Source organism: Nicotiana tabacum, chromosome 22 (genome assembly GCF_000715075.1).
Source record: "Nicotiana tabacum cultivar K326 chromosome 22, ASM71507v2, whole genome shotgun sequence".
Classification (NCBI taxonomy): Eukaryota; Viridiplantae; Streptophyta; class Magnoliopsida; order Solanales; family Solanaceae; genus Nicotiana; species Nicotiana tabacum.
The window spans coordinates 108,805,007-108,832,129 of record NC_134101.1 but is presented as its reverse complement, the minus strand read 5'-3'; the positions used below and the strand labels follow the sequence as shown (position 1 = coordinate 108,832,129).

Genomic DNA, 27,123 nt, shown 5'->3' with positions numbered 1-27,123 from the left:
ATTTGCAATTACTTTTTTAAAATTTTTAATACCTACATTTTTTTTAAAAAGGAGGAATAATATCAGTTATTCCAACAAAACAGTCGGCATCTCAAACGCAAAACAATCTCCATTATCCCACGACTGCTCGTGGTCTCAAACGTGCTCTTCCAACTGAAAAATCCCAAATTTATATACACATCTATAACTCCATGATTTATGTGCTTTATATTTTCAAAACCTTTTCAACTTCATATTTCATCTACTACAGTCTGATTGCAATTACTTTGCAAGTATGGCCACACAAATTCATGATATCAATTCAATAGAATCTCAAAGTTAGAGTGGTTCGAATGTGGATAATGCCGGATCGCTTTAACCCGCAAATACCGTTTTCAATTGAATTGGTTTTACAGGATTCTAAGGTAACATATTCAACTTTCTCATAGTTTTAAACTTACTAATGTAGTCGCATTCCATATGAAAATTCTTTCTGATAAGATTCCTCCACTTTGTAAGTTTCCGTGTTTTACTCTGTAACTACCATCCACAATTTGCAATTACTTTTTTTAAATTTTTAATACCTACATTTTTTTAAAAAAGGAGGAATAATATCAGTTATTCCAACAAAACAGTCGGCATCTCAAACGCAAAACAATCTCCATTATCCCACGACTGCTCGTGGTCTCAAACGTGCTCTTCCAACTGAAAAATCCCAAATTTATATACACATCTATAACTCCATGATTTATGTTCTTTATATTTTCAAAACCTTTTCAACTTCATATTTCATCTACTACAGTCTGATTGCAATTACTTTGCAAGTATGGCCAAACAAATTCATGATATCAAACAAATATCATCCAACTCGATGCAATGGAATCTCAAAGTTAGAGTGGTTCGAATGTGGATAATGCCGGATCTCTTTAACCCGCAAATACCGTTTTCAATTGAATTGGTTTTACAGGATTCTAAGGTAACATATTCAACTTTCTCATAGTTTTAAACTTACTAATGTAGTCGCATTCCATATGAAAATTCTTTCTGATGCATTACTTAAATAATTCAACTTCCGTATCAACAGATCTTTAACTGATCTGGAATCCATTGTGTCATTTCGTTTTTCACTTCGAATGTTGAGTATACCTTTACACAGTGATTGTCCTTATATTAACAATCAGGTAAGTTGCATCTTTGTACATAATAATAGATTTATTGTTCAAAATAACAGAGGAATTGTTCTGCTATTAAAGAAGTATTGTTCAAAATATATAAGTTCGGCAAATATTAGCTACTGCTTGCCTTGGTTACACGATCATCGGATGAACATATGCAAACTACGTTTATATATGCAATTTTCAGCTTTGTTTCTGCTAATGTTGCCTTCATAATTGATATACAACAACTGTAGCACTCTGGTTTTTGACATTACATCTTTTAACAACTTTACATAGTGATGAAAGTATATACGCGCTTACATTTGTTGGCTTCATAATTGTGCACTAATAATGAATCTGAATTTGCAGGGTGATCATATACATGCTACAATCGGAAAGTATGTTCTTAAGTTTTTTAGGAATAAGATACATGAACTTCGCTTATATCGTATGAACTACTTTGTAGTCGGACCAAATAATTTGAAGTTGAGGACTACGACACACAAGCTGAAGCTGACATTTACTCAAAAGACATTTGTCGAGGAAACAAATGATCCTTCATTTCATATGAACATCTTTAACTTGCGCCCTTTTCACCAACTAACAAATGAACATGATGTCGATGAGACAGAATTACTCGGTAATATTTTTTTAAATTTTAAATGAAGTTAAAAATGTTATTTCTTAAAGTATGTCACTAACTTTTATATTTATAGATGTTGTTGGTCAGGTTGTGACCTATGAAGATGTTAAGACCTACAATCAGGGAGACGACCAAAGTTTCCTTATTAATGTTGTACTCGAAGATGATCAGTAAGTACTTTTAAAATAGAAAAATACTTTATTATACATATATATATATATATATATATATATATATATATATATATATAAAATAGAAAAATACTTTATTGATAGATTTTATATATATATGTGTTTATTAATCTTACCATGAAACGTATAGGAGGAACAGGATTATGGCAACATTATGGAGCGAACTTGTGGATCAAATTCAACATCACTTGAATGAATCTGCCGATGAGCCTTTGATTGTTGTTTTCCAGCATATGAAACCTCAAAAATATCGAGGTTTACCATAAATTACATGTATTTTTTTATTTTACTGTATAAATAATTTTAAATTTCAAATTTTTATTCATATTTCATTTGACACACAGGTAATTACTCAGTGCGTAGCTGTTGGTATCAGACAAAGATACGTTGCCGCAGTCTATTGAATTTAAATCCAGGTTTGTGAAGTGTATAATCCTTTTCTATATGTACAAAAAATATAATAATAGTATTTATAAATTACAATTTTTGACTTATGCAGATTACTTGCACCACGTCAATCAAACATTGAGCGAATCATTCGAACAAGTTCTCAACAAAGTTACTCTGTTAGAGATGAGTTAGACAAAGGAATTGTACTGTTTAAAACTATTAGGGATTTAGTTCAGTGCACGCAAGTGAGTTTAGTTTACTTTCTCACTTATATTTACCTTATGTTATCTGTTTTTCATTTACAATAATTCTTTATTTTTTACTCAATAGGAATCCAGCTATTGGATTGCGGCAAAATTGGTTAATTTGGAACTTGACCGGGGATGGTCATACTTGGCATGCAACAAGTGTAGTCGAAAGGTGGAAAAAGTTGGAAATAAATACTTTTGTGCCAAATGCAATGAAGAAGAGTCTTCTGTTACTCACAGGTTAGTACTATTTAGGGAAAATTTTAAAATCTTATATCTATAAAAAATATGCATAAGGTTAATAAAAATTGAGTTGCAGGTATAGGCTTCAAGTTCGTGTTATGGATGGAACCGCTTTTATCTCATTGTTGCTTTGGAATCGCGAAGCTATGCAACTTATAGGGAAGTCCGCAAAAGAACTTAAGGAAAGATTAGTTGAGGTATACTACTAAATTTAATTTGATTAACCATAAAAATATTTCTAACTTATGAAATTTGGTGCAGACTTCACTTGCGGATGCTGACTATTCTTGTCCAAGTGAAATGGACGATAGTTTTTATAAAAAATTTATGTTCAAGGTTACTGTTAAGCAAGAGAATATTGACTCGCAGGTCGAAGTCTACAAAGTTCTTAAGTTTACTGATGATGATGACCTTCTAAAGGAATACGGCCATACTTTATTCGAAGACAATATGAATGTAAATTTTTTGACAAAATATAAACCTCATCATATATAATTTATGTATAAATACTTTTCCACTTATAGGATGGTCGTTCTTTTTTATTTTTCTTTAACAGGATCCACATTTTTTAGATGGACAAAGCTCAAGTGGAGATAAGCTTTTCGGGGTAAATTTCATGAAATTAAAACTTTTACCCCATTTTTTATTGGTTCTGCAGCTGCTATTAAATTGTTTTGGTTTTTCAAAGGATCTTATGGCCGAAAGTCAGCTGAAGTCTGTTTTGAAAACTCCCATTGAGAAAAGTGTATCAGAAAGTGGATCGTCGGTGTTAGACGATGGAGATGCTTGCAATGCAAAAATATCCCCTTTGAAGACATATGACAAGAAGACTAGATCCGCTAATAAGGCATCAGCAGTAGCAGCAGATGATGACTTCAATTCTCAACTGTCTAGCAACAAGGTTCGCAGAGTCGTAAAGAAAGAAAAGAATCCCTGATTGGTCTTACTGCAATGCGTCTTGCTCTGCACTTATATATTTTGTACTTCTATCGCTTCAATGTTCTGCGTTTTATATGTTATATGGTGAAATGACTCTACCTATGCAACTTCATATTTTCTTTATCAATCATGATGCGATTCTGTTAAAAAACTAAGTGTTGCAGTTGCTAAGATGCAAATTTATAGGTTGGGCTTTTGGAATTTAACAGATGACATTTTGTTGCCTTGTGAATTTCTTTTATGCAGTTTTAAGTGATTTTTTTATATGCATACTCTTTATTTGTTGTCGTGGTGGGTCGATGCACTTTAACGGTGGTTTTAATGGACGCTTAGAGGTGATTCATGGCTGGTGTGGAGCAACTATGCTGGCTTTAGAGCTGCATTTTAAGGGGTAGAGGTGGAGCAGTTATTTGTCCATAAAATAAAACGTCCTCATTCCTCAATCATATGTGGCTTACTAAGACATTCAGAAGCCAAAATCATATTTGATGATCAGCATTTGCTCCAACTTGGTGAACGAGCAATCAGTCTTCTATCAAAATGCAGCATTTAGCTTTCAGCTTTTTGTTTTCGTCAACATCCTGTTTTTGACTCTACATATTATTAGTTCCACCATGTAAAGTATATTATAAAGTTTATAAGTTGTGTATGGTTAAACTTTTGGAATTTTCTTTTCGTTAAAATTATCTGTTCATTTGTACAATTATTACATTATATATGAATTGTTCTACTTATTGAGTATGCAGTTGAATGCAGATTTTTCGTTAAGTTTTTGCTCTTTGTATATATAGTTAGAGTCTTTACTTTCAGATTTTGTTCTTTATGATTCGGAGTTATGAAGAGCCATGGAATTCCAATTAAGTGAAAATTATGATTAACTGTTGTGTTGTGAGCCAGAACTCCAGTTAACTGAATTGTCAACTCATCTTTGTAGATATAGTTAGAGTCATCCAATGTTATGTTATTGTGCAACCCATCTCCAACTAATGATATTGTGCAGCAAAATATCCTCCTATCAGGATATAAGGAATGTAGATCTTCACAGCAAAAAATTATATAATTAAGTTGCCTAAGTTCTTCACACTATACTACTAAAACTTTTAGCTTCTGCAGATGAGTGATAATGTATTTGGCCGTATCCGTTGCTTTTACTGCACAAACACATATATAGTTCAGCAAATATGACATAATTGAAGTTAAAAGCAATGTTAAAAGAATTTCTCAAATAATCTTCTTATGGCAGGTATGCAGAAATATTCTTACTCTTCTAATAGGAGGTATGCATCCACAACATGCTTACATATGACATAATTGAAGTTAAAAGCAATGCTACATAATGAAGATGCTCAAACAAAAAACAGTAATCTTTAACAGCACAATATATGTCATGGAGGCCAAGTGAACACACTTAAATCCGCACTTGGACATGCAAATAAATGATGGTTAACACCACTAGATGAATATTAGTTGGCATAGCTTCCGATAGCCTACCAAGTGCTCACTGCTTGCATTCTTGAAACGACTTCTCCTGTCTGAAGGTAAAGACAATCTCCTAATGATATTGACATTTATCTGCCTCTATGGGAGGTGAGTTGGAATGAAAGAAGCAAGGATGGACACATCATACTCTGAGGTATTGTGTCATATCAATTATCAACTACAAGCTACAGCAGTATGGACACTAGCAGACAAGTCATTGCCATGTAGCAGCGTGATGGTTTTGTGAACTTACTGATATAATGTAAATGGCACCACAGGTAAGAAGCAAGTAGCTAGCTATGTTCCGGACAAGAATGAGATCATTCCTATGCCCATAATACATGTAGAAAGACAATAGCCCAAGCATATGCTGCAGCTTTCACACGAATGAAAACTAGGTTTATTAACAGAACAATCTTGATGAAAGAACTAATAAAATACATGAGTTGTTTGCTGACAGAAGTAATAGCCTAACAGGCAGGCCAATCCTTTCACTCTACACCCACACCAAACTGTAATTAGTAGAAAGTCCACCCACGATTGGAATTTCTTCTCTACAATTCATAAACAGTGGTTTCTCAACAAATGTTAAGTGTGCAGGTAATACTTTCAAAAGAGAGAAGTCTGGATTGAGCTGTTGGAACAATTTTGACTAAGAACACAAAGAAAAATCAAAAACTTGCATCATGAGAAGAAAATTAGAGGCAATTATCCAATAGCAATCAAACTACAAGCAACAACAACATGACAACTTATATAGACTGATAGCGTTAACCCTGTTGGATATGCAGCTCCATGGTTGAAATGGAAATTCGGATAATGACTATGTTTCTTTATCGGATGGATGTCAACCTGGAAAGAACAGAGTTCAAGAAACAACTGGTAAGACTTAAGTTTGCCATGATGAGTCATTTTTTCCGGGAGGGAGGATCGTTTGGTAACAGCTTTTTAGTTCCTGCAACTTCACCTGATTCAGAATTCATCAACCTTATTCCTGATTCCTGATACTCGAGTTAACGTTTCAAATTTTGATTTTGCCATTTGCTGCTCCAAACTTGATGATTGAGAAGATCAGTTAAAAATAAAGGAAAAACAATATGCTCCCCATGGTTTCCATCTGTGGGTGAGACTAACCTTTTGGCGAGACTCATGAAACTAAGAGAACTGCAAATCACCTTTTAGCGAGACTCATCAAACTAAGACCCAGTGAAAGGTTGAGGTTTTGGACACACACAAACCTTTCAACATTCAATAGTAAACTATTTTTTATTGTCCCATTTCTGCTTTCTTGGAAGAGGATATACACTTATGGATTTTGAGAAGGAGATATGTTCAAGTGAAAGGTAAAAGGGCATGTTGCATACTAATCGTATGTCACCCTGCTCGATCTTACCTTTTTTTTCTCGAGCCTTGGCATTAATAGAAATTTAACCATAATAGAGAATGAGCCAAAAAAACAGCCTTTTCAAATTCACAAGGATGGATATTAACAAATTTTAATGGAATGCACCTCAATCCCAAACTATTTAAGATACACCTGTTCTAATCCCATCAAAGGATCTTATGGCCGAAAGTCAGCTGAAGTCTGTTTTGCAAACTCCATAGAGAAAAGTGTATCAGAAAGTGGATCGTCGGTGTTAGACGATGGAGATGCTTGCAATGCAAAAATATCCCCTTTGAAGACATATGACAAGAAGACTACATCCGCTAATAAGCAATCAGCAGTAGGAGCAGATGATGACTTCAACTTCTCAAACCAAATTCAGTTTCTCACCCCAATTTTCGGACGACTGCATACCTCAACTTCTGTAAGTTTTTTTGATATGTATCCACTGCTTTCATGCTTATACGTTATCTACAGTAATTTTTCTTCTAAAATATTGTCGTAGTGTTGCTTCAAAAATTTTAGATATATATATTCCTCAAATTCTTCATCATCACACTTACATACTACTGCAGTAAAAAAGATAAAAAAAACGTTCCTCAAATTCTTCATCATCACACTTACATACTACTGCAGTAAAAAAGATTAAAAAAACGTGAAGGAAAAAAGAGGCGCATAACATATGCCCTTTTTTGTCAACTGCTCTGTATTTTAGGTTTTATTTGAAGACTGTTCAACTTTTCAAATCTAATTCAGTTTCTCACCCCAATTTTTCAACTCCTGCGTGCCTCAAGGTCAGTAAATTTTTTGGATATGTATGTCATAGTCCTGGTTTCATGGTTTTACATTTGTTTACATTACTTTTTCTTCTAAAATTGTTGTAGTCAAGGCTGTTGTAGTTGCTTCGGAAATACTGCCCTTCGACCTACAGTTTCAGAATTCTATATACTTTGTTTTGCATCCGAATCAACAGAGTGAGGGGTTGCAAAGAAGCTGTACAAAATTCAACTTTACTTTTGCAAAATACTCTTCAACTTCTCGCAACAAATTCACTTTTTACGGCACTTTGACATGGAAGAAAAGAAAAATCTCGGAAGAAAAAATAGAATATGCATACAAAAGCAGAAACAGGCTAAATTTTCGTTGAACAGTATGAAATTTAACATTTAACATTATATATATCATGAGTAATATTGTAGTTCTTTAAACAATTGGACGTAAATTTGGCGTCTTACTAAATGTTTTTGTTCTACTATTTCTTCACTTTCATATATGCATTACATGCTCAAATTTAAGTATATGTTTTAAAAATATGTATCCTATATATTATGTTGATCCAGACATCATTGTAGTTTTTATTATGCTGTATATCGTCTTTAGTCCGAATATGCATTATTTGATATATCATTGCATAAATGTAAAATATATTATGTCATATGTTTATCATTTTTTATATGTTTAACCATCCATACATCTTATGCATTTTTTAACACATTTAACATTATATATATCATGATTAATTTTGTGGTTGTTCTAGGTACTTTTGATGTTTAGTCGTACAGGTTTATCGTCTTTATTAGTCGCTTTTATACTTGCTTTACTCAGTTGCAAGTAGATAAAAATCACTATTCTAATCAGCATATGAAATGTTATATATTAACCTTTAAAGGTTGAATTGTGCGCAATTATAGTTTTGGACTATGAATTTTGGACATTTCAGTTGCCATTGTCTCTCAACTTTTACATTTTTATGTTTTCAATTCAACATATCAAATCTTTATACTACCTTTAATGATGGTTATTGTTCTTAAATATCCATACATTATTTTATTATATGGATTTTGATAGTTTCCCGACCTTTTTCCAGTTATAACAGTTACCTATTAAGCGATTTATGGTTTACAGACTTTGTCCATTCTACTACTATCAGACGGAATGCTATGGAAAATGGAAAAACAGAACAATCACTAACGGACATAACAAATCGTCTGAATTCCCCTCAATTATGTAGTGCATCCATAAAGATCTCTGAACAAGTTTCATCATCTCAGTCTCAGCCACAATATCCAAATTCAACAGAACAACAACATTTTCGATATGATTTTTCACCTTCAAAATTGCAAAGCGATCATCTGTTACAGGATTTAAATGACCAACGATTGTTGCAAGGTAAATATTTGTGTAACTTTGGTTATATCTTAAATGAAAAATTGAGGAAGTCAATAAAAGTGTTGCTATTCTATCAAATAACAAAAATACAATATTTTTAACTTTTTTTCTTTTTTCTCATATGCGTAATGAACTGGCCAATAGAATAACTTAAAAGTTAAAGGTAAATTTACTGCCATTATTTGCTTTTGTTTATTTTGTTAAGTAAGACATGTTTGTTATACATATAGAATTATTAATTTGTATGAATTTTATAAAAGTCGTTCTACTTTTTAAAATTTTATTAAGAGATTTATTTTCTGTTTTGCGATGTTTATGTTTTTATATAAATATATTTCTTTGGTTGATTAGACGTAATATATACAATACTTTTAAATGAATATTTGTTAGCCATCTTTTAAATGCTATATATTAAGTTTGTTTAGATAGAATTTATCATATAAAAATTGGTTTGATAGCTTTCCTATGTTTTTGCACTTCTAACAATTAGTTTTTTTCTTTTTATTTTACTGTTTACTGAATTAGTTGATACTACTATGACAGGGAATGCTTCTGAAAAAGGGAAAATGAAACAATCATTAACGGATATAACACACCGTGTAAATTTCCCTCAATTTAATAGTACCCCCATAAAGAGTTGTGGACAAGCTTCATCATGTAATTCTCAGCCACAATATCCAAAATCAATGCAACAGCATAGTTTGCTATATGGTTCGTCCAGTTCAAATTTGCAGAAAGAACATCTTCTACCTGATTTAAATGAGATACCATTATTTCAAGGTAAATATTTATGTTTAATTTATTTAACTTATTTTTGACATTTGAGGAAGTAAATTTTTTCTGCCCCTATGTACATGTCCACATAAATAATGAAGTTTGTAATTTATAAGCATATAACTTATATGCAAAAGTTGAGGAACAGAATTATTTATAAAACTAAACTTTAATTTTCTTCCATTTATTTGCTTCTCTTTATTTTCTCAACTACAACATATTTGCTATTTTACAATTATACTTATATGAGTTTTGTTTTTTGGGTTGTACTTTTGCAATTTTCATTATTTTAAATGCACTCCTACAATTTCAAATTGAGTTTTGCAACATACTTTTTCTTCAATATGAAATTGAGAAAAGGCTAACAATTAATATTTTTGTTTAGAATTTGAAGATGACAACATTGATGTTGATATACCAGGTATGCCATCGAATTTAGCACAACTCATACTCATACATATAACTTTACTAATTTTTAATTTATTCATCAAGGTTAAATGCAATCCAGTGTTCAAATTCATGATGCAAATGAAGATGATGATGTTTTTGAAGGTATTCACATATATACTTATCAACGTTCCATAATGTCAAAATGTATTAACAGTTCCACATATATTAAATTTTAAATTCTAATAACTAATTATTATTATTTTTAGATGATGAAGTACAGAGCTGGATGACCAATGAAGGTAAGTATGACATAATTTAAAGTTACATATACAACATACTTTTACTTTCTATATAATAAGTACTTTAACTTTATCTGTTTTTTTACTCTCATAAAACTAGAATACTGGGATATAGGAGATGCCAATTATGAATGTGAATATTGTGGGGCATATTTCTGGTTTGAGGAAAGAGTTGAGAAGAAGTATAAAAAAACCCAATTTTCAGTTTGTGTTGTGGTCGTGGTAAAATCAAGCTACCAAATCCAAAGGAGCCTCCTTCGATTTTGAAGGATTTATTGTTTGGATCAGGTTAATAGATAAATTCATTTCATTAAAACAACGATACTATAATTTTTGCATATATACATCTTCTTTAACCAAACCTAATTTCATGAAGGTGCAAAAAGCAAATATTTCAAAGAGAACATTCGAACATATAATTCTATATTTGCATTTACATCAATGGGAGGGAAGGTGGATTTCTCTATCAACAAAACAAAGGGACCTAGAACATTCAGATTGTCTGGGCAAAATTATCATCAAATTGGAAGCTTATTGCCTCCGGAAGGATCTTCTCCCAAATTTGCACAATTGTATATCTATGATACAGAAAATGAGGTGGAAAATAGAATTCATGCTATCAGGTTAACATAGAGAATTGCTAAGTCAAAATATTTTAAAATTATATTTTTTTTAAGACGTAAATTTTTAGTTGAAGTCAATATTTTCCTTTACAGCCGTGGTGAAATGAACAGTCAACTTCATGCTGAAATTGTGAATGACTTGAGGCAAATGCTTGATGAAAATAATGTTCTTGCAAAGTCATTTAGAATGGTAAGAGATCAATTTCAAACATATGGGACCTCAAATGTTAGACTTAGATTGATTGGGAAAAGAGGCTTTGATGGAAGAGATACAATTTACCAACAGTTTCAGAGGTAGCTGCTTTGATAGTTGGAGATTCTGAACAAACAAGGTCTGACAGAGATATCATAGTTGAAAGCCAATCTGGACAACTACAAAGGATAAATGAATTAAATGCAACATACTTAGGTTTGCAATATCCATTATTATTTCCGTATGGTGAAGACGGATACCGAGAAGATATTCCTTTAAATGATATTGATGATTCAGCCGGTGGAAGGAAATGTGTTAGCACGCGTGAGTACTTATCATATAAAATTCAAGAAAGGAAGGGTGAAGTTCCTTCAATTGTGTCAGCTAGAAGATTATTTCAACAATTCTTGGTAGATGGTTATACAATGATGGAATCTTCTCGATTGAGGTTCATTAGGCTTCATCAAAAACAATTGAGAGCACACTTTTATAATAGGTTACAAGATGCTGTTTTACATGGGGACATAGAACCTTCTTCTCAAGGACAAAGAGTTATACTCTCTTCTAGCTTTACGGGAGGTGCACGTTACATGTTGCAAAATTATCAAGATGCCATGGCAATTTGCAAATGGGCGGGGTATCCTGATTTGTTCATCACATTTACTTGCAACCCAAAATGGGAGATTACTAGATTTGTGGAGAGTAGGGGCTTATCTCCAGAAGATCGTCCCGATATTTTAACAAGGGTTTTCAAAATCAAGCTCGATCGCATGATAAAGGATCTAAGCGACAATAAGGGTTTTGGAGAAGTAAAAGCATGTAAAATTTTTATGTTCTACAAAATTATTATGTTTGCACATTCATTTTCTTATATGCTAATATTAAAAATAACTAATATATAAACTTAACAATCTAATTACATCTTTATTCTTCAGTGATATATACAGTTGAATTTCAAAAGCGGGGCTTGCCTCATGCACACATCTTGCTTTTTCTTGTGAATAAATACCCAACTGTCGGAGATATTGATGGAATAATTTCAGCAGAATTACCAGATAAAAAAGTAGATCCTTATTATTATAATGTTGTTACAAATTTCATGATGCATGGTCCTTGTGGTACTGCTAGAAAATCTTCTCCTTGCATGCAAAATGGTAGATGCACAAAACACTTTCCAAAAAAATTTGTGTCATCAACCACAATTGAATGAAGATGGGTATCCAATTTATAGAAGAAGGGATGATGGTGTAACTGCAAATAGAGTAGGTATTGCGTTGGATAATAGGTATATTGTACCACACAATAGATTTTTATTATTGAAGTATGGTGCACACATTAATGTGGAGTGGTGTAATCAATCACGATCCATTAAGTACTTATTTAAGTATGTTAATAAAGGTAATGATCGTGTCACGACAGCTTTTTCTCAAAGTGTAAATAATGAAGACTCGGGGGTCGTTGATGAAATAAATATGTATTGTGATTGCCGATACATATCACCTTGTGAAGCTGCTTGGAGAATTTTTAAATTCTCAATACACCATAGAGAACCATCTGTAGAAAGGCTATCTTTTCACCTACCAAATAATCAGACGGTTATATTTTCGGATGATGATCCAATTGATGCAGTTGTCAATAGACCAACCGTTAAGGAATCTATGTTTTTAAGTTGGTTTAAAGCTAATAAGACTTTTGTTGAAGCAAGAGAATTGACTTATGCAGAATTCCCTCTAAAGTTTGTGTGGAAACAAAACCTAAAAAGATGGGAAAAAAGAAGAACTTCTGCATTTTCTATTGGGAGAATATTCTTTGTTCCACCTTCCTCTGGCGAGCAATATTACCTTAGATTGTTGTTGAATGTAGTTAAAGGTCCAAAAAGCTATGAGGATTTAAAAAAAATCAACGGTTCTGATCATGAGACATTTAGAGATACATGTTATGCTTTGGGTTTATTAGATGATGACAAGGAATACGTGGATGCTATCATGGAAGCAAGTAATTGGGGAATGACATCATATCTTAGGCAATTATTTGCTATGCTACTTTTATCAAATTCAATGTCACGTCCAGAAAGTGTTTGGCAAGCAACATGGCATTTACTATCAGAAGATATCCTTTATGAAAAAAGAAGAATATTGGATCACCCGGGTATGTATTTAATGGTTAAAGTTTCCAGTTATGATATGACAATTCTGAATAATGGCTGATTTGCTTAACTTTGTTACTTAGCTTTATTTTTAATTACTTAATTCATATTAACCTGATTGTTCATTTATTTCTTCTTTTTGGTTTTTCAACTTCATACAAAATTCACTCCACAACTTAAGGTTAGTTAAGCAATATTTTCTTATTTTCATATCTTTTTAATATAACGTTGTGTTTACATCATAGGAATAATATTGGTACTAATTAATGCATTTTCCAGACATAAAAAGTAATAGAAAATTAATGCATTGTGTTTAATGCCCTAAAACTTTGGGAAAGGCTATAATCGCTTTTATGCATTCTCTACTTTATTTGAAAAAATTTCAATTCATTTTTTTAGGATAGCAAATACTGCTTTTTATTTATAGGTTATGAATAATAATATGCATAAAATTAATAATAATTTTTACAAATTAAAAAACCACATGGTTTGAACTATATTATTCGTTCAAATTCTATGTACGTTAAATGTGTTTAAAATTAATGTACACTACTATTGAACAGTATATTTTTTCGTTAATTTTATTTTTAATTTCATGTGGCTAAAGTAAACTTTACCATTTAATTGTATTTAATTATTTTACATTATAATGTTATTTCAGAAGCTTACCTAACAGATGAAGAATTGAAAAATCGTTGTTTGCAAAAGCTTGAAACTTTTTTGAAAGGTTGTCGAAGAATTTTTCTGGATTTTCCAACAATGCCAAGGCCTGTCTATAATATGGATTAATTGTATTTAATTATTTTACATTCTAATGTTATTTCAGAAGCTCACCTAACAGATGAAGAATTGAAAAAATCGTAGTTTGCAAAAGCTTGAAACTTTTTTGAAAGGTTGTGGAAGAAGTTTTCTGGATTTTCTAACAATGCCAAGGCCTGTTTATAATACGGAAGAAGTTGATAACAATAATAGATTAATACGGGATGAATTGCGTTATAATAAACGCGCTTTGGCATAGGAACATCAACAATTAGTAAAGAATTTGACAGATGAGCAAAAGTCAGTTTATGAAAAAATAATAAGAGATGTGAATGAAGACAAAGGTGGGTTTTTCTTTTTATATGGTTTTGGAGGAACGGGCAAGACTTTTATTTGGAGAACTCTATCTTCTGCCATAAGATCTAGAGGAGATATTGTCTTAACTGTTGCATCTAGCGAGATTGCATCTTTGTTGTTACCAGGTGGTCGAAAAGCTCATTCAAGATTTGTGATTCCTCTAAATGTAACTGAAGATTCAACATGTAATATAAAGCAAGGTACTCCTTTAGCAAATTTAATTATTAAGGCAAAGTTGATTATCTGGGATGAGGCACCCATGATGCATAGATATTGTTTTGAAGCTCTTGATAAAACTTTAAGAGATATTCTTAGGTTTAAATATGCATCCAATTTACACCGACCATTTGGAGGTAAAACAATTGTTCTTGGTGGTGACTTCAGACAAATATTACCTGTTATTCCAAAAGGTAGTAGGCAAGATATTGTTAATGCTTCTCTCAATTCTTCTTATTTGTGGCCTCACTGTCAACTGTTAAAGTTAACAAAGAACATGAGATTGCAAGGTAATGAAATAGGGACACATCTAGATGAGTTGAGAGTTTTTTCAGATTGGATTTTGGCAATTGGCGATGGTATAGTTGGTACTTCTGTTGATGGCAATGAAAAAGTCCAAATACCAGATGATCTTTTGATAAAACAATTCGTTGATCCAACATCTGCAATTGTAGAAAGTACGTATCCGAATTTCAACAGTCGTTGCAATGATATAGGATACCTACAACAAAGAGCCATTCTTACTCCAACTCTTGATATGGTGGAATCAATCAACGAATATATGATTTCCCTTAATGAAAGTTCTGAGAAATCATATTTGAGTTCCGATACAATCTACAACTCTGACAATACTTATTCAGCACTGGAACATGTACACACTCCTGAATTCTTAAATACAATTAAATGTTCTGGAGTTCCAAATCATGCTCTTACGCTAAAGGTTGGTATTCCAGTAATGTTATTAAGAAATTGTCACGACCCAATTTTCTAACCCGGTCGTGATGGCACATCTCGTGAAGACAAGGCCAGCCAACTAACCCAAATTGTATCTTTAACAATTATTAAACTTAAATGAATAAATAAATACAGCTTAACGACAATAATAACCAGTGTTTAAAGCCCAACATAACCCGACCGGGGTGTCACAAGTCACGAGCATCTAAAGAAATCCTGAACACAACTACAGGGCCAATAATATACAAAATTAAATTCTGAAATTCTAAAGACAATGTCCGGTGCCGCGAACGCTGGCGGTAACCTTGCTCAGCTACAATAGTAATACCTTCAATGAGCTAATATCCCGCTACCGGGTGATCAATACCTGCAGCTGCACGCGAGGTGCAGGGAGTAAAGTGAGTACTCCGACCCAGTGAGTAATAAAAGTAACTACAGTCCGAAGATAAGAAAATCCAGTAAATACACAAAGTAAGCTAAAATCCAAATATACAGCAACATATGGAACTGAGCAGCTAAACAACAGTATAAATACAAATACATGAATGCAATGCAATGCATATGATGGTACATTCCAGTACCCACTGCGGCGTGCAGCCCGAGCCATCCATATTTATTTATCGTCGACGGCGCTCACTGGGGGTGTGTACAGACTCCGGAGGGGCTCCTACAGCCCAAGCGCAATATCTTGGTCAGTCATTGTTACCTGACCGGTCAGCCCATTGTTACCTGACCAATTTACATCATACAGTGCCATTGTTACCACAGTTTCAAGTATATCATACAGTGCTATTGTTACCACTGTTTCAAGTATATCATACAGTGTCATTGTTACCACTGTTTCAAGTATATCATACAGTGTCATTGTTACCACTGTTTCGAGTATATCATACAGTGTCATTGTTACCATTGTTTCAAGTCACTTTATAATCAGTCCAGAAAATAATATAATAAGCCCCTTGGGCATTTACAAAATAGAAGTTTCCAGCCCGAAATACATTTAAAATGTCATTTGAGTTTTCAACACTTAGAATTACGGCTAAGTTTGCAAAACAGTAATTAAAACCTTGGACTGAAATTAAATGATATTAATCCCCGAAGGATTCTACAAGTTAGCACAAGGCCCCTAAACGTGGCATTAAGCCCAAATATCATCAATACATGTGCGTATCAGTCGCCAACATATTATAAGTATCAATACAATGTGCGAATCAGTCGCCAATATACTATAATTATCACTCGGGATGGACCAAGTCACAATCCCCAATCATATACGACCCCGCACCTGCCATGGGATGCGTGTCACACCTCAATATAGCGTTACTATGTGAAAGTCCGGAGTTTCAAACCCTCAGAACAACAGTTGCATCAATTACTCACCTCGAACCGGCTACTTCTTTAGCTCGCGACGCCTTTGCCCCTCGAATTGGCCTCCACGTGCGTCGAATCTGCCCAAAATCGTAACGAATATGTCGCATTATGCTAAAGGGACAATACCCAATTGAAAGCAATCGAAAAATATCGAAATTCACGAAATTTGCAAAACCCGAGCCCCGGGCCCACTTCTCAAAATCCAGAAATTTTTGCATCAAAATGTTCCTTATATCTCCACGAGTCTATACATACCAAATTTACAAGAATCGGAGTCCATTTGACCCCTCAAATCCCAAATTTAGAATTTCAATTTCAAGCCCTATTTTCTTACAATTTGGCTATATTTTCATGAATTTCAAGGATGATTGCACAATATAATCATGTATTTAGTTCATAGGACTTACCTTCAATCACTTCCCGTCAAAACACCTTCAATTCCCGTCCAAAAGCTCTCAAGATTGCTCAAAAATGGTGGAAAAATGGGTTGGGTTCGCGGATGAAATGTTAATATTTCGGAAGTACTATTCACGGGGTCACTATTCACGACACTGTTCACGGGTCACTGTTCACCCCGTCACTGTTCACGGGTCACTATTCATGACACTGTTCACGGGTCACTGTTCATGCGCGGTTACTGTTCACTGCTGCAGAAAATACAGCAGCTTTTTATGAAATTTGCAACACAGCCATTGTTTTACTAAAATAGCTCTAACTCCATCATACAAACTCGTAATTAGACGATTCTTGTTTCTATGAGTCACAAATAATAATATGAACACAACCCTTCAATCGAAACTCAATTCGGAGCTCGTTTGGCCAGTTCAATACCCATTTCGCTCGTTAAACAATTAACTCACATTTCACGTCAAAAACCCAATCGCGACTTGATGAAATTAAACCAAAATTTCCAGATCAGTCCTATAATTCATGATTTAAATTCTGGAAGTCTTGAAATCAAATTTGGATCTCTAGAACTACAAATGAACCTTTAGATCATTACATTTATGCTCAAAACGGCAAAAATCTACCAAAAATGACCCGTTGGGCATCCGAAACACACCCGAGGCCAGTGGGACCTCAACCAATCATGCCCACATAATTCATAACATCATTAAAACCTGCTCCAATCATCAAAACACCTCAAACAATATCAAATTATCCAAAACTCATCGAATTCAAGCCTAAGTTTCCAAAAACTTCCGAAAATACACTTTCGATCAAAAACCCGACCAAACACTATGTCCGAATAACCTGAAATTTTGCACACACATCACAAATGACATAACAAAGCTACAGCAACTCTCGGAATTCCATTCCGACTCCCGGATCTAAATCTCACCTATCAACCGGAATTCGCCAAAATACTAACTTTGCCAATTCAAGCTTAATTCTACCCCGGTCATCACAAAAATATTCCGGACACACTCCTAAGTCCAAAATCACCTAACGAAGCTATCTGAACCATAAAATTTGCATTTCGAGCCCTTTAACACATAAGTCAATATCCGGTTGACATTTCCAACTTATGCTTCCTTAAGAGAGACTAAGTGTCTCAAACCTTACCAAAACTAGTCCGAATGACTTCAAATTTTGCACACAAGTCACATTCGATATTACGGACTTTCACCAACTTTCATAATCGCATTCCGACCCCGATATCAAAATTTTCACTTCCGGTCGAATTTTCTCAAAAACCTTCAAATTCCTATATTTAGCCAAATGACTTCAAAATGACCTCCGGACATCCGAATTCACTTCCGATCGCGCTCCCAACTTCAGAATCACCATACAGAGCTATTTCCAGACTCGGAATCCCAAACGGACATCTATAACTCTGAAATGCCTTCCAACCCAAGTTTATGAAATTCTTCTAAAATACTAACTTCCACAATATACGCCGAAATGCTCACGGATTATCCAAAACCAAATCCGGACATACGCCCAAGTCTGAAATCATCATTCGAACATGCTGGAACTTTCAGATCCCAATTCCGAGGTCATTTACTCAAAATTCCAATCTTAGCCATTTTCTTCAACTTAAGGTTTCCGCAATGAAAAGTTTCTTTCCAATTTGACTCCGAATTTCTTGAAATTCAATTCTGACCATACGTACAAGTCAATATACCTAAAATGAAGTTGTTCATGACTTCCAACTGCTGAACGATGCGCTAGAGCTTAAAATAACCGGTCGGGTCGTTACATTCTCCCCCACTTAAATAGACGTTCGTCCTCGAACGTTCCAAGAACTGCTCTTAAGTTATCTGAAATCACTGTTTAACACCTCGTGCACCTGCCCGTGCTACCACAACTCATATGGACACATTAGTTTGATCAAATCTGCATATATCCTATTTTATCCATACAATAAGCTCAGAACCCAATTCCAACACCTGAAATTATCTGCCAGACCTGTTCCCTGTATATAAACACTGTATCAACTACCACACGAGGTACCAGAACACGACTGCATACCTTTGTTGAATTAGCACCATGCATCGCATAATTCACCATCTAACCACAATGACACTCCATGAACCTTAATAGCCAAAATTCCACGACTCTGATGCTCCCAATGCATATGATGATATACCTATACATTCTGTTATAATGCTGACGATACAACCACAATGGAGGAGATGTGCATAAATTTCTAACCAATTGCAGAGTTAACCAAACATTAATTCTCTCCTTTTTGACTAAAATCATCACCTCATTACTACCCAAATATTGGTAACTGCCTTGTAATATACCTCACATAATCCCACTACAATGGTCCTCGATACCAATAGTCTCGCATCACCTAGTACGAGCTGCTCAGACAACCAATCACCACAGACAATGACCAACGGTCTCATATGATGCAAAAATGCGCCAATAGGCCATAATGCGAACAAGATACATAAGGAAATGATTCAGGAATGGACTGCTCAACTCACACAACTAATATAGACTTTTCCCCAGAGAATAGGAATTTATCAAGCTGTTTCATAGCACACATGGCACAATCACAATATTACATGAGTTGACGAACACAGAACAATATATGATATTCCAACACCCATCCTTGAGGAGCGCTATACTAAAATGAACACATCTGACTCACATGAAGCCCATAATACTATTTAAATCAATTCACCCACTTCAGGTCGATTCTGCTAGTACTAAACTAGGCTGATAGCCTTTCCTGGACCCGTAATAAGTCATTTCTTCTCATAACATGAAAGAACTACCACCATAGCCGGGACAACACCCCACAATCTACAACCAAATGAACCGAACGACTTCATATAGATCTTAGATATTCTTCCAACATTTCAACTTTCTTAAGTCCCCAAATTTGACTAACTCCCAGATTTTTCAAATATTTCGGCAGAGTCTCCCTTGTAATTGGGCCTATGCACCTGTCAGAGTAACACCACAAGTATATCAATAACACTAATCTCCGCATTACAAGCCCGACATTATCACAATGATATTTTGACATGAAACGCATCATTTGTATGATCATAACCACATTTCTGGTCTTAATAGTTGTTCATAAATAATTCCATCATTATCAATAAATCTCATATTAACCACCACCTCATTTCAAATTTTCACAATACTGACAACAGAATGTGAGGCATGAAGACCTCATTATTACTTACTCAGATTAATGAGTCACATTTAACGTCACCTGGGAACTCATCTCATAAGCTAAAACTCAATAATTACAATACAATTTGGCAAATTATGCACAGAGATATTCGTACAAGAATTTTCAAATAAGCCTCATAGGCATGACTCCCTATAAGTACTATAGTACAAATTTTTAATTTTCATAAGGGAGAATTTTAAACACATAACCTTTTTTTTCACCACAAGGACCTCGTCCTTATATAACATCCTCCGCAACTTATAGCCCGATTTAAATATTTCATATCATATAAAAATGTGAGGATCTCATCCTCAACTCTGAATCACAAGTATTTTGCACACTGTGCCAACTAAAATTTTTCATTTCCTTTCTTCCTTCTTTCAAATAATTTCGGTTAAACAAAATCACAACATACAATGATCCCTCTTACCGGTAGGGCATATAATTTTCAACTGAAATCAATTATTTATAAATTACATCAAACTCATCGAATTGATTAACAAAGGTCACTTTTAGCCTCACAACTATTTTTAGTGACCAACACATAATGATAGACATAGCTATCTCCATATAATCTCCCCAACAGAAGTATTCACATATGTAGATTTAAGAATTACGAAGCTCACTCAAAAGTGGAGCACAATAGGAGAACTTTCCTCGGTACTCAAAACCGAATCAAGTTAAGGAAATTTTGACTTTATAATAATTCGAGACCGTACTTATAACGATGTCGTCTGGTGTAGCAACCTCAGCCACACCATAGAAAATATATCACCGGACTGTGTCTCCACCTCTAAAGTCTCAACTCCACCTCTAACATCCTGACCTTTACCTGATTCATTAGGTGATCTCATGATACGTTTGCATCTTCCGTCAGAACCACAACTGGTCTAGTAAATACATTATCTTTCCACTACCTCTACTTGGCTCGAAGCCATAGATCAAGATACCCTCAATAGCTCATAACACTTTTACTCTATTGATGCCACAATACCATAATGAGATTAAACTCAAATAATTTGTAAGGTTGTGAAAACTCTGATCATCTAGTACTGTAAATCTTCTGCAAGTCTCGCATTCATCCCCGCAACAGTTAAGCCCACTCTCTTAAGCGATCCTAAATTTTAAATTTTAACACGTACCTTTCATTTGCACATAAGATCTTCTGTCATTCACATGAGGATCACACCACCTCAACAAACTTCGCGGGAGATAACCCACCTGCTTCGCCTCAATATAATATTTTCGTATACCTTCCACCGCCATAAGCATTACGCAGTCATTTGATCTTCCTGAGTCTTTACTCATACCGCAACATGAAATTTACTTCACTCCCAACAAGGAGTCCTGAAAAGATTCTTCACACGCCCTTAACTCGGGCTATAACTTGAATCAAGATAGACTTCAAGCATCTACTAATTCTTCCATCATTCAACATACCCCTTCTCATCGATTCCAATTCATATGGATATGCCTCGTAGTACTAATATACTCCTCACATAGCCACAGCCGTCATTTCCACTAACGGGGACACTACCGAACATATAAGTTCAAAAACACTTGTTCACACAATCAGCACCTCGGCACTCCAGCCATAGTCAAAGATCTGGCCTCAAGTCCTTCAGACTAGCCCAACATCAACTCATAGAGATCACGTCTCGCCCCTCAATCAGGGAATCACAAGCCATCAAGGCACATCTGATACTGAGCGCTCATGCGCGCATGCGAACGTGTGAAAGGAATTTCAAGAGTTACTTTTCAAGCTGAATCAAGAACGCCCGATAAGAATTCAAGAATGTGAAGTTTTCCTAAAGGTTCTGCAGCCTCTCGAGGATAAATACAGACGTCTCCGTACCGATCCGCGAGACTCTACTAAACCTGCTCATGACTTGTGAGACCTATGTAACCTAGGCTCTGATACCATCTTGTCACGACCCAATTTTCTAACCCGGTCGTGATGGCACCTCTCGTGAAGACAAGGCCAACCAACTAACCCAAATCGTATCTTTAACAATTATTAAACTTAAATGAATAAATAAATACAGCTTAACGACAATAATAACCAGTGTTTAAAGCCCAACATAACCCGACCGGGGTGTCACAAGTCACAAGCATCTAAAGACATCCTGAACACAACTACAGGGCCAATAATATACAAAATTAAATTCTGAAATTCTAAAGACAATGTCCGGTGCCGCGAACGCTGGCGATAACCTTGCTCAGCTACAATAGTAATACCTTCAATGAGCTAATATCTTGCTACCGGGTGATCAATACCTGCAGCTGCACGCGAGGTGCAGGGAGTAAAGTGAGTACTCCGACCCAGTGAGTAATAAAAGTAACTACAGTCCGAAGATAAGAAAATCCAGTAAATACACAAAGTAAGCTAAAATCCAAATATACAGCAACATATGGAACTGAGCAGCTAAACAACAGTATAAATACAAATACATGAATGCAATGCAATGCATATGATGGTACATTCCAGTACCCACTGCGGCGTGCAGCCCGAGCCATCCATATTTATTTATCGTCGACGGCGCTCACTGGGGGTGTGTACAGACTCCGGAGGGGCTCCTACAGCCCAAGCGCAATATCTTGGTCAGTCATTGTTACCTGACCGGTCAGCCATTGTTACCTGACCAATTTATATCATACAGTGCCATTGTTACCACTGTTCAAGTATATCATCCAGTGTCATTGTTACCACTGTTTCAAGTATATCATACGGTGTCATTGTTACCACTGTTTCAAGTATATCATACAGTGTCACTGTTACCACTGTTTCGAGTATATCATACAATGTCATTGTTACCATTGTTTCAAGTCACTTTATAATCAGTCCAGAAAATAATATAATAAGCCCCTTGGGCATTTACAAAATAGAAGTTTCCAGCCCGAAATGCATTTAAAATGTCATTTGAGTTTTCAACACTTAGAATTACGGCTAAGTTTGCAAAACAATAATTAAAACCTTGGACTGAAATTAAATGATATTAATCCCCGAAGGATTCTACAAGTCGGCACAAGTCCCCCAAACGTGGCATTAAGCCCAAATATCATCAATACATGTGTGTATCAGTCGCCAACATATTATAAGTATCAATACAATGTGCGAATCAGTCGCCAATATACTATAATTATCACTCGGGATGGACCAAGTCACAATCCCCAATCATATACGACCCCGCACCTGCCATGGGATGCGTATCACGCCTCAATATAGCGTTACTATGTGAAAGTCCGGGGTTTCAAACCCTCAGAACAACAGTTGCATCAATTACCCACCTCGAACCGGCTACTTCTTTAGCTCGCGATGCCTTTGCCCCTCGAATTGGCCTCCACGTGCATCGAATCTGCCCAAAATCGCAACGAATATGTCGCATTATGCTAAAGGGACAATACCCAATCGAAAGCAATCGAAAAATATCGAAATTCACGAAATTTGCAAAACCCGAGCCCCGGGCCCACTTCTCAAAATCCAGAAATTTTTACATCAAAATGTTCCTTATATCGCCACGAGTCTATACATACCAAATTCACAAGAATCGGAGTCCATTTGACCCATCAAATCCCAAATTTAGAATTTCAATTTCAAGCCCTATTTTCTTACAATTTGGCTATATTTTCATGAATTTCAAGGATGATTGCACAATATAATCATGTATTTAGTTCATAGGACTTACCTTCAATCACTTCCCGTCAAAACACCTTCAATTCCCGTCGAAAAGCTCTCAAGATTGCTCAAAAATGGTGGAAAAATGGGTTGGGTTCGTGGATGAAATGTTAATATTTCGGAAGTACTGTTCACGGGGTCACTATTCACGACACTGTTCACGAGTCACTGTTCACCCGCGTGGTTACTGTTCATGCGCGGTTACTGTTCACTGTTGCAGAAAATACAGCAGCTTTTTATGAAATTTGCAGCACAACCATTTTTTTTACTAAAATAGCTCTAACTTCATCATACAAACTCGTAATTAGACGATTCTTGTTCCTATGAGTCACAAATAATGATACGAACACAACCCTTCAATAGAAACTCAATTCGGAGCTCGTTTGACCAGTTCAATACCCATTTCGCTCGTTAAACAATTAACTCACATTTCACGTCAAAAACCCAATCGCGACTGGATGAAATTAAACCAAAATTTCCAGATCAGTCCTATAATTCATGATTTAAATTCTGGAAGTCTCGAAATCAAATTTGGATCTCTAGAACTACAAATGAACCTTTAGATCATTACATTTATGCTCAAAACGGCAAAAATCTACCAAAAATGACCCGTTGGGCATCCGAAACACACCCAAGGCCAGTGGGACCTCAACCAATCATGCCCACATAATTCATAACATCATTAAAACCTGCTCCAATCATCAAAACACCTCAAACAATATCAAATTATCCAAAACTCATCGAATTCAAGCCTTAGTTTCCAAAAACTTCCGAAAATACACTTTCGATTAAAAACTCGACCAAACGATGTCCGAATAACCTGAAATTTTGCACACACATCACAAATGACATAACAAAGCTACAGCAACTCTCGGAATTTCATTCCGACTCCCGGATCTAAATCTCACCTATCAACCGGAATTCGCCAAAATACTAATTTTGACAATTCAAGCTTAATTCTACCCCGGTCATCACAAAAATATTCCGGACACACTCCTAAGTCCCAAATCACCTAACGAAGCTATCCGAACCATAAAATTTGCATTTCGAGCCCTCTAACACATAAGTCAATATCCGGTTGACTTTTCCAACTTATGCTTCCTTAAGAGAGACTAAGTATCTCAAACCTTACCAAAACTAGTCCGAATGACTTCAAATTTTGCACACAAGTCACATTCGATATTACGGACTTGAACCAACTTTCAGAATCGCATTCCGACCCCGATATCAAAATTTTCACTTCCGGTCGAATTTTCTCAAAAACCTTCAAATTCCTATATTTAGCCAAATGACTTCAAAATGACCTCCGGACATCCGAATTCACTTCCGATCGCGCTCCCAACTCCAGAATCACCATACAGAGCTATTCCCAAACTCGGAATCCCAAACGGACATCTATAACTCTGAAATGCCTTCCAACCCAAGTTTATGAAATTCTTCTAAAATACTAACTTCCACAATATACGCCGAAATGCTCACGGATTATCCAAAACCAAATCCGGATATACGCCCAAGTCCGAAATCATCATTCGAACATGCTGGAACTTTCAGATCCCAATTCCGAGGTCGTTTACTCAAAATTCCAATCTTAGCCATTTTCTTCAACTTAAGGTTGCCGCAATGAAAAGTTTCTTTCCAATTTGACTCCGAATTTCTTGAAATTCAATTCTGACCATACGTACAAGTCAATATACCTAAAATGAAGTTGTTCATGACTTCCAACTGCTGAACGACGCGCTAGAGCTTAAAACAACAGGTCGGGTCGTTACAGAAATATTGATCAGTCAGCAGGATTATGTAATGGAACAAGGTTGATCATAACTAAACTTGGAAATCAAGTTATTGAAGCAAAGGTTTTTGCGGGACAGATGGCTGGACAGAAAGTGTTTATTCCAAGAATGACATTGACGCCATCTGATGCTAGAATTCCATTCAAGTTCCAGCGAAGACAATTTCCAATCATTGTATCTTTTGCCATGACAAACAACAAAAGCCAAGGACAGTCATTGTCTCACGTGGGATTATTTTAAAAAAAAAAACAGTTCTTACACATGGACAGCTATATGTTGCTCTTTCTCGGGTGACGAGTAGAAAGGGATTAAAAATATTGGTTTGTGATGACGATGGGAATATAACTACTGAAGCTACAAATGTTGTATTTAAATAAGTTTTTCGAAATTTAGTCTGACACTCAAAAGATAATCAATATCTTTTTTGAGCTTTAACTACAACTTTTGTTACTGAGATTCATTAACCAAGTACGACAATAGATGTTGACAACATATTTGAAGCATGTAATAGGTACGCTTTACTTTTCTGCTCTTTTCTTATATATTTCTCTATTTCTCTATTTTGTATATAAATTAACTTTTTTAAAAATATTACAAATATAGATATGTCATGATTTGCCATAATATGGATTAACAAACTTCTTACATCGCATTTTTGAAGAGGCAATGAATTTCATATACGAATTTGGTTTTAATATGCTAATTCATCAACCGGACATTGTGAAATTTCATCAAATGTAATTGGATTAAATAAATTTATGGATGTTTCAGTGTACTGGTAATCGGTCTACTAATTTTTTGGTTTGAAATATAGTTAGTGTGATAAGCATTCACTTTTTTACAAATTAATCAGCTTTATTGTTGGTTCTCATAGCAGATGCATTGGAACGAAGGGAGTAACTTGGCGTCCAGTTGACTATCATGTTACTTGCAGTTCCAAAAGTGAATTTCTTTTGTGTTTCTGTGTGTGTGAGAGAGAGGAGAATAACTAGAAACATATTCAAGTTTTACGGCTTTGAACTGATTCAAATAAATGAGAGTGAGTTGTGTAGATACCAATTAAATGGTTTTTGCAAACAGGTCGTTACAGGGATTGCTTTGCCATCAGGCTCGGATAAGCTTTATTCAGGGAGTACGGACAAGATAGTAAGAGTGTGGGATTGCCAATCTGGACAGGTTCTCCTCATTCATTTCCATTTCAGTTTTTGAAGTTATGAAACACGAAAACTGGTATAGGAAAAATGTCTTTGTCGCTTGAAATTTTGATACTGTATAAAATTCACTGGGAAAACTAGGAAAGAATGTTACTTGCACGTCTCTGCTTCTTTCCCT

The 27,123-nt window shown here is 35.0% G+C and overlaps 3 protein-coding genes and 1 long non-coding RNA gene across 5 annotated transcripts; 3 read left to right on the top strand and 1 right to left on the bottom strand.

Annotated features, from left to right (window-relative positions):
* Positions 1-451: 451 nt before the first annotated feature.
* LOC142161683 (uncharacterized) lies at positions 452-2,820 on the top strand. 2 transcript variants are annotated; one of them, XM_075244343.1, is made up of 8 exons: positions 452-955; positions 1,506-1,534; positions 1,603-1,776; positions 1,853-1,949; positions 2,110-2,225; positions 2,315-2,386; positions 2,470-2,605; positions 2,691-2,820. In XM_075244343.1, exons 2-7 carry the CDS (start codon positions 1,519-1,521, stop codon positions 2,550-2,552), a joined length of 558 nt encoding a protein of 185 aa, XP_075100444.1. In that variant the 5' UTR covers positions 452-955; positions 1,506-1,518; the 3' UTR covers positions 2,553-2,605; positions 2,691-2,820. The 2 variants fall into 2 exon arrangements, with proteins under 2 accessions (XP_075100444.1, XP_075100443.1); XM_075244342.1 differs by having other exon boundaries at positions 1,506-1,776.
* On the top strand, positions 2,693-4,449 carry LOC107826610 (uncharacterized). Its single transcript, XM_075244344.1, has 5 exons — positions 2,693-2,848; positions 2,928-3,048; positions 3,113-3,307; positions 3,408-3,458; positions 3,540-4,449. Exons 2-5 carry the CDS (start codon positions 2,950-2,952, stop codon positions 3,786-3,788), a joined length of 594 nt encoding a protein of 197 aa, XP_075100445.1. The 5' UTR covers positions 2,693-2,848; positions 2,928-2,949; the 3' UTR covers positions 3,789-4,449.
* An 8,124-nt stretch (positions 4,450-12,573) lies between these two features.
* On the top strand, positions 12,574-15,351 carry LOC142176018 (uncharacterized). The gene is made up of 2 exons (XM_075243052.1): positions 12,574-13,249; positions 14,297-15,351. Exons 1-2 carry the CDS (start codon positions 12,574-12,576, stop codon positions 15,349-15,351), a joined length of 1,731 nt encoding a protein of 576 aa, XP_075099153.1.
* Positions 15,352-15,417: 66 nt separating this feature from the next.
* Positions 15,418-17,160, bottom strand: LOC142176520 (uncharacterized). The gene is made up of 3 exons (XR_012705179.1): positions 17,093-17,160; positions 16,695-16,762; positions 15,418-16,043 (listed from the first exon to the last, which is right to left on the bottom strand). It is a non-coding gene; the product is annotated as an uncharacterized LOC142176520 (long non-coding RNA).
* Between the last annotated feature and the right edge of the window lie 9,963 nt (positions 17,161-27,123).